Source organism: Mchenga conophoros, linkage group LG18 (genome assembly GCF_057382185.1).
Source record: "Mchenga conophoros isolate Kocher_MC1m ecotype Shallow Benthic linkage group LG18, M_conophoros_male_GT1.1, whole genome shotgun sequence".
Lineage (NCBI taxonomy): Eukaryota > Metazoa > Chordata > Actinopteri > Cichliformes > Cichlidae > Mchenga > Mchenga conophoros.
Window position 1 is genome coordinate 21,605,521 of NC_140543.1, and position 10,991 is coordinate 21,616,511.

General features: G+C 40.8%; 1 protein-coding gene across 1 annotated transcript; it reads right to left on the reverse strand.

The window, feature by feature from the left end:
* Positions 1-2,188: 2,188 nt before the first annotated feature.
* On the reverse strand, positions 2,189-3,248 carry LOC146553695 (complement C1q-like protein 2). Its single transcript, XM_085254885.1, has 3 exons — positions 3,037-3,248; positions 2,787-2,909; positions 2,189-2,676 (listed from the first exon to the last, which is right to left on the reverse strand). Exons 1-3 carry the CDS (start codon positions 3,236-3,238, stop codon positions 2,396-2,398), a joined length of 606 nt encoding a protein of 201 aa, XP_085111011.1. The 5' UTR covers positions 3,239-3,248; the 3' UTR covers positions 2,189-2,395.
* Between the last annotated feature and the right edge of the window lie 7,743 nt (positions 3,249-10,991).

A 10,991-nucleotide genomic window follows, 5' to 3' on the forward strand; every position in this document is an offset into this window, starting at 1 on the left:
TGCTGTCGACCCAGCTTAAATGGGGTTATTTTCTGCAATTTTGGCAATACAAATTATAAAAGCTTTTGTAACACACTTGGCTTTACTTACGTTTATTTTCAGATGAAATTAATCAAAGATGTGACACGATGTTTCCAGCAGCCATGCAGAATAAAAATGGGTCCCGGTCTATTTCTGGTGGGCGTGTTCAAGTGCAAATCACTTTGACTCAAATTAAAGATATTATCTGTTCAACATGAAAAGAATTATATGTTTTGAGAGAAATCAAAAACTTTGCGTTGTGTCCTTTGTACAGATATTTAGTTTCATCCAAATCAAAAGTGGTATTTTAAAATGCAAAAAGAAAGGGTTTCACAATCAAATCAATGATTTTATTCTGTTTTTAATGGCACTTATTAGATTGAATGAATGACTGCATGTTAGACTTTTTTCCGTGTACCAATTAAGCATATTAGGTGATGTGCATCTTTGTAATGAGAAGGGGTGTGGTCTAATGACATCAACACCCTATATCAGGTGTGCATAATTATTAGGCAACTTCCTTTCCTTTGGCAAAATGGGCCAAAAGAAGGACTTGACAGGCTCAGAAAAGTCAAAAATAGTGAGATATCTTGCAGAGGGATGCAGCAGTCTCAAAATTGCAAAGCTTCTGAAGCGTGATCATCGAACAATCAAGCGTTTCATTCAAAATAGTCAACAGGGTCGCAAGAAGCGTGTGGAAAAACCAAGGCGCAAAATAACTGCCCATGAACTGAGAAAAGTCAAGCGTGCAGCTGCCAAGATGCCACTTGCCACCAGTTTGGCCATATTTCAGAGCTGCAACATCACTGGAGTGCCCAAAAGCACAAGGTGTGCAATACTCAGAGACATGGCCAAGGTAAGAAAGGCTGAAAGACGACCACCACTGAACAAGACACACAAGCTGAAACGTCAAGACTGGGCCAAGAAATATCTCAAGACTGGTTTTTCTAAGGTTTTATGGACTGATGAAATGAGAGTGAGTCTTGATGGGCCAGATGGATGGGCCCGTGGCTGGATTGGTAAAGGGCAGAGAGCTCCAGTCCGACTCAGACGCCAGCAAGGTGGAGGTGGAGTACTGGTTTGGGCTGGTATCATCAAAGATGAGCTTGTGGGGCCTTTTCGGGTTGAGGATGGAGTCAAGCTCAACTCCCAGTCCTACTGCCAGTTTCTGGAAGACACCTTCTTCAAGCAGTGGTACAGGAAGAAATCTGCATCCTTCAAGAAAAACATGATTTTCATGCAGGACAATGCTCCATCACACGCGTCCAAGTACTCCACAGCGTGGCTGGCAAGAAAGGGTATAAAAGAAGAAAAACTAATGACATGGCCACCTTGTTCACCTGATCTGAACCCCATTGAGAACCTGTGGTCCATCATCAAATGTGAGATTTACAAGGAGGGAAAACAGTACACCTCTCTGAACAGTGTCTGGGAGGCTGTGGTTGCTGCTGCACGCAATGTTGATGGTGAACAGATCAAAACACCGACAGAATCCTTGGATGGCAGGCTTTTGAGTGTCCTTGCAAAGAAAGGTGGCTATATTGGTCACTGATTTGTTTTTGTTTTGTTTTTGAATGTCAGAAATGTATATTTGTGGATGTGGAGATGTTATATTGGTGTCACTGGTAAAAATAAATAATTGAAATGGGTATGTATTTGTTTTTTGTTAAGTTGCCTAATAATTATGCACAGTAATAGTCACCTGCACACACAGATATCCCCCTAAAATAGCTAAAACTAAAAACAAACTAAAAACTACTTCCAAAAACATTCAGCTTTGATATTAATGACTTTTTTGGGTTCATTAAAACATTGTTCAATAATAAAATTATTCCTCAAAAATACAACTTGCCTAATAATTCTGCACTCCCTATAATAACAAATAATAATTGTTGTGGCGTTTTATGTGTTTTTTCTTTGCTGTTATAACAGAATAATTTGAACAAACGTGTCCAGATGTAGCTTGAACTTTAGTGACCTTAACTCAAGTCTGGATGGATTTGCACATAATTTAAAAAAAGAAATACACACTTAAATCAGAATACTTCTATTATTGATTTTGACCAAGAAATCACCTCAAAACAGCACACACAAATGTATATTTATGTTAACCTTAAAATGAGTCAGAGGAGCCTACCTGACTAAAAAAGAAGAGAAGTGAAATTGCTGCACGTATTCAGACTTTATTGTTCATTTGAGACACAAACTCCTATAAAATATTGGTTTTAATTCTGACACCGCCACCATGTTCTAAAGCTGTAGATTGTTACTGTAACCCATGAGGGTCTTGGCCAGGGGAGAGTAATCAACCAAACTCTACATGTCAATGTTGTTCTGTTTACTCATTTGCTATTCAAACTATGCTTGTCTGAGCTTACAGAGGGAATAACAAATGGCCAATGAAGGTGCTGTGGTTGTTGTCATTATCAAAAATCCAGGTGTCCGGACGGAGCCTCATGTACACCTGGTCTCTTGCAGCCAGCTGCAGAGTCATGCCATTGGTGGCTGTCTCATGGCGATTTCCAGCTGCATGGTTGTACACTGTCACCATCTGCTCTCCATTCTTCATCAGACGCAGCCCCATCGGTCTAGTTGATAAATTATGACCAGAGAAGCTGAAGTAATAAACTCCTCTGACCGGAGCAGTGAAAATACCTGGAGATGATGGACACAGTTACAACTTATATGGCTTAGTGGTAGTGAAAGCACTTATCTAACAAATAAACTCATAAATGTAAGAATACATATAATTATTGTAAGTTTACCTGTTACAGGGTTGTAAGAACCTGAGTTAAAGTAGACATTTTTGTAAGTCAGTGTGATCTCTGCACTCATTGGTCCAGTATTTCCAACATTGCCGATAGATGCTCCAAATGCCACACGGTTGCCTGGAGTTGCATGGAAATATGGGATTATTTGTTTGGTTTGACAACAACAAAACATGAACCTGTATCAGTACACTGATAAAGATCTATACATGTCAGAATAAAACCTCCAGCTGTGTTATGTTCTTACCTTGGATTGATGATTTCAGATCTGCCAGCTGTTTCTCAGCATTATTCAGCTTGGATTCTAGTTGTCGTAATATTAGGAAAAGTTGTTTATTTGTCCCAGCACAGAGTTGAGGTGTCTCACTTTCAGATGCTTGGCCATCCACCTGAGGGAAGGCAGCTGCACACAGAAAGAAGAGGCATAAGGTTAAGACTGCAGTCTTCATCTTTTCAGAATTTCTGTTCATCTGTGTTAGTTCCCCCCACAAGGCTCTAGATATATACTGTATCACAAAGACGGAAGTGTCCCTATTTTTTTCCTTTCCGATAAACAAGCACAAAGAAAACTGGGAGACAATAATTATGTGATTGAGACAAGATAACACTTCACGAAAAACCTGTTTTAAGCCCCATGAATGATCCTTCTCTTTATAAGCGGTGTAACATGAGTGGTTCATTGAAATAACAGCAGAAAAAGCAACTGTCTGTCAGTACACAGTGAGTAATGTTGGACTTCTCGCTGGAAATCAGCAGCAGTAGTAGTCAACATTATAAATAGCAATTTCAGCTACATTCTAAGGTGAACTTGAACGCAACATTTAAACTGAGAATTTTTATACTGGAGAATACAAAGTAAAAGTTGTGAAAGCATGCAAATGCAATACAATAGTCTAACAAGCAAACCTACTGTTAGAATTAAGGCATCCAGCTGTCCTGCTCTTCTTTATCACTCATGCTCCTTCTTGTTTGAGGTTATTTCTCTGCATGCTTATAGAAGGCAGTGTGAAACAATACATGTATTAAGGCTAATTTACACCACGGAGCACTGCTCCAAGGAGTCTGGCGTAGCTTTAACAGTGTCTGTGAAGCTGGATTCAAGAAAAAAAAACACAAGTTTTTTTTAGGGCATGTGTAGGACCATCTTGTGCCAGTACAGAATGTGATGTCACTAGCTTGGTTGGTTGTTTACTACTAATAAACCCAATTAATTAATTTAAGTTAACTAGTGACAGAACTGGGTGTTTAACAAGGAAGCTAAAAAATAGGAGTTTACATTTACGCTGCCCCTGGTTGCAGCAATGAGTTTTATGTTAAAAACCAACTACATACTTTCACTCAGTTTGTTAAGTAGAAAGTGGTCGTTTTTTCTTGCTGGTATGCTGATGGATACTGGGAGTCCCTTTTGTGCTTTGGTGACAAGTAATGTTTGTGGTGTGATGCATGTGTAGAAACATGTTAACTGTTTGGATGTGCTTGGGAAAAAAGACCATTTTAATGCATAAAACTGTGCTGAGCGGATTTTGTGAATACCTGCTCTGACAGCTGATTGTACCATTTGGTCTCTACATACAACCCGATGAGTTCATAGTGAATAGTGTGCTTATATGGTGCTAAGAAGTTTAGTGGTAGTGAAATGCAGCACTTATCTAACAAATAAACTCATAAATGTAAGAATACGTATAATTATGTTAAGTTTACCTGTTGCAGGGCTGTAAGAACCTGAGTTAAAGTAGACATTCCTGTAGAGCAGTGTGATCTCTGCACTTATTGGTCCAGTATTTCCAACATTGCCGATAGATGCTCCAAATGCCACACGGCTGCCTGGAGTTGCATGAAAATATGGGATTATTTCTTTGGTTTGACAACAACAAAACATGAACCTGTATCAGTACACTGATAAAGATCTATACATGTAAGAATAAAAACCTCCAGCTGTGTTATGTTCTTACCTTGGATTGATGATTTCAGATCTGCCAGCTGCCAGCTAGAGTAAAAATGAACACAGGGAGGCTCTCAAGCAACACACACACACACACACACACACACACACGCTGCCCAAACCACTGTCACTCACAGCTGTGGCAAAATGGGGAAGTGGAAGGGGCGTGGCTGTTTGGGATGGCAGATTGTGGTCGTGTCCAAATTCATGGGCTGCATCCTCCTGAGGACCCGGCCTTCACGGTCTACGTGGGCCGGGTCCTCAGAAGGTCGGGTAGGCCGGAAGTAAACGGCCTAGCCTTCAGATTAGCGTCACCGCTGTCTCGGTGGAGTTTAATAAACTTGGCCGTCTGCTCCTTGCTATCTAAAATATAATAGGACATTGGCTTAAATTCTCGACTGTCTCATACTTATGTTTAATCAGTTTTCTGTTTGACGTTTAGTCAGCTGTGTAAAAACCAAGGAGGAACCCACCCGGGGGATTAATAAAGTTTTATTTTATCTAATCTAATAACTAATCTCAGCCAAACCGATTTACTCACGAACAAACAAAACACTGAAAAAAGCCCAACAATAACATTTTTAGGTTGTCTAAGTGAATTAAATATTACGTTTAACCCGAGTAGCGAAAGTCCGCGGTGATCTGAAAATGATGTGCCGGGAGTTGTGCCGTTCTCGGCCGCATCAGTAACCCTCGAGCTCCCGGCTTGCTATCGAGCTGGTGGGTAGCAGACGCCTCCGAAAACGTCGAAGCACTTTGGCAAATATGTGATATCTTGATGAAACGAGCAGATATTTGATGTTTACACAGCTAATTTCTCGCCTGAAAATATGTTAAAAGTTTATTTTGTGACCCAGAAAGATTAGTATGAGTAATTTTAAAACTTAGTAGCGGCCGCCATTGTTGGAAACTGGAGTTTGGCTGGGGCGCGCTATGAATTCTGGGATATGGTGGGCCATGAAGGACACACCCGACCCATCCTTCAAATTCGGGGAAAAGGAGGACGCATCTGTCGGCCGCATTCGGAGGAGTCTATGAATTTGGACAGCCTTCGGCGTGTTGCTGTGACGTAATTGGTCTACAAATGCGGCCTCAGGAGGATGTAGCCCATGAATTTGGACACGACATATATGCCGTGGCTGACGAGCTGCAACACACCTCAGCTGTGGCTCATGAGGCAGACCTGGAACACAGGAAGGGGAGAAAAAAAAGAGGGAGAGGCACTAGAGGTCAGCGACCGTAACACGGTATTCCTATTTTTTTCAGTTCTAATAATCAAGACAAAGACAACTCAGAGACAATGTTTATCTTGAATTACACTTCATGAAAATGCAGTTTCAAGCCCTATTGTTGTAATTGTGAAAGCATACAATACAATAGTCTGTTGTTATCAAAGAAAAGTGTTCTCAAGTTCATCTCCCTGTTGGAGCTCAGTCTGGGTGGAGTTCTTTTTTTCTCCTCGTCTTTCTTCATGTTGTGCATTTTCTATGGTTTCGGTTCGTATCTTAAATGCCCCATGGGGATAGAAAAAAGTCTTTTTGACTTTGAAAATAGGGAAACCAACATGAGGAAATGAGACCTAGTTTAATTTTCCCAGTGAGATAATATCAAACAAATCACAAACTTTGTAATCAGTACAATCGGAGTCGAGCATTTCTGATTTGTTGCTTTTTTGTGAAAGGAGCCCCAGTATAAAGTGTTGTGGAGGAAGAGTTTAGGTAGGACGTCTACATTGTGTTTATCGTTGAAGAAGATAACATCACAGGAATTACTTATCATGAACCTAAGGATAGGATGCACAAAACTAAGAGTCAGGATTTTGAATGAATTAAAACTCTCTGAGTCTTTGGTAAATTAAGAAACCAGAGTGGAAGCTGTTGCCTCTCCTCCTCCTCGCCCTGTAGTTTGAGGCTTCTGAGACTTAGGCTACATCCACACGTACAGTGGGGCAAAAAAGTATTTAGTCAGCCACCGATTGTGCAAGTTCCCCCACCTAAAATGATGACAGAGGTCAGTAATTTGCACCAGAGGTACACTTCAACTGTGAGAGACAGAATGTGAAAAAAAAATCCATGAATCCACATGGTAGGATTTGTAAAGAATTTATTCGTAAATTAGGGTGGAAAATAAGTATTTGGTCACCTCAAACAAGGAAAATCTCTGGCTCTCACAGACCTGTAACGTCTTCTGTAAGAAGCTTTTCTGTCCCCCACTCGTTACCTGTATGAATGGCACCTGTTTGAACTCATCATCTGTATAAAAGACACCTGTCCACAGCCTCAAACAGTCAGACTCCAAATTCCGCCATGGCCAAGACCAAAGAGCTTTCGAAGGACACCAGGAAAAGTATTGTAGACCTGCACCAGACTGGGAAGAGTGAATCTACAATAGGCAAGCAGCTTGGTGTGAAAAAATCAACTGTGGGAGCAATCATCAGAAAATGGAAGACATACAAGACCACTGATAATCTCCCTCGATCTGGGGCTCCACGCAAGATCTCATCCCGTGGGGTCAAAATGATCATGAGAACGGTGAGCAAAGATCCCAGAACCACACGGGGGGACCTGGTGAATGACCTGCAGAGAGCTGGGACCAAAGTAACAAAGGTCACCATCAGTAACACACTACAACGGCAGGGAATCAAATCCCGCAGTGCCAGACGTGTTCCGCTGCTGAAGCCAGTGCATGTCCAGGCCCGTCTGAAGTTTGCCAGAGAGCACATGGATGATACAGCAGAGGATTGGGAGAATGTCATGTGGTCAGATGAAACCAAAGTAGAACTTTTTGGTATAAACTCAACTCGTCGTGTTTGGAGGAAGAAGAATACTGAGTTGCATCCCAAGAACACCATACCTACTGTGAAGCATGGGGGTGGAAACATCATGCTATGGGGCTGTTTTTCTGCCAAGGGGACAGGACGACTGATCCGTGTTAAGGACAGAATGAATGGGGCCATGTATCGTGAGATTTTGAGCCAAAACCTCCTTCCATCAGTGAGAACTTTGAAGATGACACGAGGCTGGGTCTTCCAACATGACAATGATCCAAAACACACCGCCCGGGCAACAAAGGAGTGGCTCCGTAAGAAGCATTTGAAAGTCCTGGAGTGGCCTAGCCAGTCTCCAGACCTCAACCCCATAGAAAATCTGTGGCGGGAGTTGAAAGTCCGTGTTGCTCGGCGACAGCCCCAAAACATCGCTGCTCTCGAGAAGATCTGCATGGAGGAATGGGCCAAAATACCAGCTACTGTGTGTGCAAACCTGGTAAAGACCTATAGTAAACGTTTGACCTCTGTTATTGCCAACAAAGGTTATGTTACAAAGTATTGAGTTGTATTTTTGTTATTGACCAAATACTTATTTTCCACCCTGATTTACGAATAAATTCTTTACAAATCCTACCATGTGGATTCATGGATTTTTTTTTTCACATTCTGTCTCTCACAGTTGAAGTGTACCTCTGGTGCAAATTACTGACCTCTGTCATCATTTTAGGTGGGGGAACTTGCACAATCGGTGGCTGACTAAATACTTTTTTGCCCCACTATACACGGGTATTTTTGATAACGGAGATTTTCCGTTTTCGTTTTAAAAAATAATCCCGTCCACACGTAAACGCAGAAATGAAGGAAAATGCTGCTAGGAACATGCCAAAGCAACAGGTGGCAATATATTCCTAACCGTGTTGGCCAATCAGAAGTCTAGAAGCCTCGTGGGAAATAGTAAACAAGGATGGGGCATAGAAGCAGAACTGAGTCGTATGTGTGGAGGGACAGTAACTGTGTGTGTATATATGTAAGCATTTAAACACTGCAGAGAGTACAATTAACAGTAATAGTATTGTAGAAATTCATTTCACCAAAACAATAACGTGGCGCACAGTGTGACGTCAAAAAAGGCGCACACCTTTGACGCTGCGTTTTCTCAGTTTTCTCAGTTTTTCTCGTCCACACGTAAATGCAAAAACTGAGTTTTCAAAAATATCCACCCTGGCCAGAGTTTTTAAAAATCTCAGTTTTCAGTGACCGAAAACAGCGTTTACGTGTGGGCGAAAGGTGCAAACGCATAGAAAAATCTGCGTTTTCAAAAATACCCGGGTACGTGTGGATGTAGCCTTAGTAGGACTCCTGTGTGCTGATTGATTTTAACTAAAGTATAAACCTAGATAATGTGTAACCAGGTTTCCGTAAGGCAAGATAAATCAGTATGTTGATCAGTTATTAAATCATATGATATCAGGAACTTAGAAGAAAGTGACCTAATGTTTAATAATCTATATTTAACTGATCTACTGTTTGGTGTATTTCAGGATGATATTTGTAACTCTTCCCTTTAATTATTATTATCATTTTCTTTTTACAATTTCATTACTATACTGTAGCGGGTCAGGGCTGTTCGGGGTTCTGTTTGTACAGTTATATTTTGTTTATGTTGCCAAAGTGACAGGTGACGCCCTCTCGCTGCGACGGTGTGTCCTTCCGGGGTCAGAGGGCGCCTTGTGTGTTGTTGTTGTTGTTTTTCGCTGTGTGTGGCCGCGCTGAGCATTAGCTAGCGGCAGTGTTTTTCTAGAATTGTTAATAAACGGCTGTGCTCCCTGGCTAGCTCACGGAAGCAAGACCAAACGACTCCTTTTCTGAGCTCGCCACAATACTTTGTTTTTTGTCAGTCTTTTGGGTTTTAGGGAGATGACAGGAGGAGGGAAGCTGCAGAGAGGCACGTGAGACTGCACCTCTGCTTCCTGGTCCCAACTTTGAATAGTCACATTGTGGGAGGTTAATAAATGAGCCAAATTTCTAAAATGAGAGCTGCACCATTCAATGTATAGCATAGGTGTTATCTTTCCTAACAAGACCAGGACTTCCCTGTCTGTCAGTTATCTTAAAAGACCTCATTGGGTCGTTTTTTTGTTTTCTCTTGGAAATAGTCTACATAGCTAGAATGATGAGGATGTACACATCCGGGACAGGGAGGAACGCTGGTTTGAACACGGAGTCAAGGAAGCCATTTACGTGAAAGGGGAAAGTCCATCTCTGAATCGAGGAGTGGACCTAAGGGTACATCTTTCGCCATCTTACAATGCTGTGATTGCAGCCATTCCCCAACTCTCTGTGAATGGTACTCATGGCCATTGATCAATGGTCTTTGATCAGTGGTTGTTGATCAATGTTCATGAGAATTTGCACAAATATTTTGAAGGAACTGACCTCCCAGCCCATTGTTCCTTCAGTGGGCTGGTTTCAGTCATTATGCAAATGTACTGTTTATAAGATTGGGGAAACCTGCAGTCAGCTGAGACTGAAGAAGTCACTTGGATGAATGATGAAACGTTTCTCCCACTGAAAACGTTACATCCAGATGAACAGAATCAACTTTTGGAGATTTGAAAAAACATGTTGTTGTAAGGTTTTGAGCTAAATGTGGAAAAATGTTGCTGTTAATTTCAACATGTTTCACTTTACAAAAGGCACCCCATACACAATCCTTCAAAAAATATTAGACTCCACGATATTATTTATTAATAATCTTGCTTTTATAAGGCTTTTCAAATGATCCAGTTGTGCAGCAGTGTTTTTAAAATATCTTCAGGGTAATTTGGGAAAAAAATTAATAAATAACAAATAACAGGTGTAAATAACATTATTTTTCTTATGAAAAATAAAACACTCCATGAATACAGATACATTTTCAGCAGATTATTTTAAATGAGTGGGGGCTATGTTTTGTTTGGTTGGGTTGACTCTCTCCTGTTGTGTCTGGCGAGCAACTCAGAGCACCATCATACCAGTATAAATATTTCAAAAGGATGCCAGTCACGGTGGATAATAAAACAGGCCTTGGGACCCTGGTGGTGGTCTTGTTGTCTTGTTTGCTTTAGTGTGGGCCAGAGACTGATAAGAGGCAAGCTCCCTCGGAGTACCATTGATCATTTAATTTAAAAAAAACACACTTTAGTCAAAATGATTTTATTGAGAAAAAAATGTTAATTTCACCAGTGAAATACAATATTTTACACCTACTATACACTAATTCATATTTATACCTCAGTTGTTGTTTGGGGGGGGGGGGGTTGTCTCACAATAGCTAGTAATACATTTTAAAGCTGAAGATACAAAACTATTCATTTTTAAAAATGTGTTATTTTTAGCTGTATTGAAATAGACTTCTCTCCACACCTTCACTAATAAAAAACAAAATGTTTTAAGGTTTTTCTCCTCACTCATATATGACTTTTCAACTATGCTTGTCTGAACTTCATCTTAG

Bases quoted from the DNA above. Each gene is read 5' to 3' on its own strand.
- LOC146553695 (XM_085254885.1), bottom strand. From the start codon at position 3,238: ATGAAGACTGCAGTCTTAACCTTATGCCTCTTCTTTCTGTGTGCAGCT. The intron at 2,910-3,036 runs GTAAGAACATAA...ATGCAACTCCAG, and splicing joins TCTGAAATCATCAATCCAAG to GCAACCGTGTGGCATTTGGA. The intron at 2,677-2,786 runs GTAAACTTACAA...CATCATCTCCAG, and splicing joins TTCTTACAACCCTGTAACAG to GTATTTTCACTGCTCCGGTC.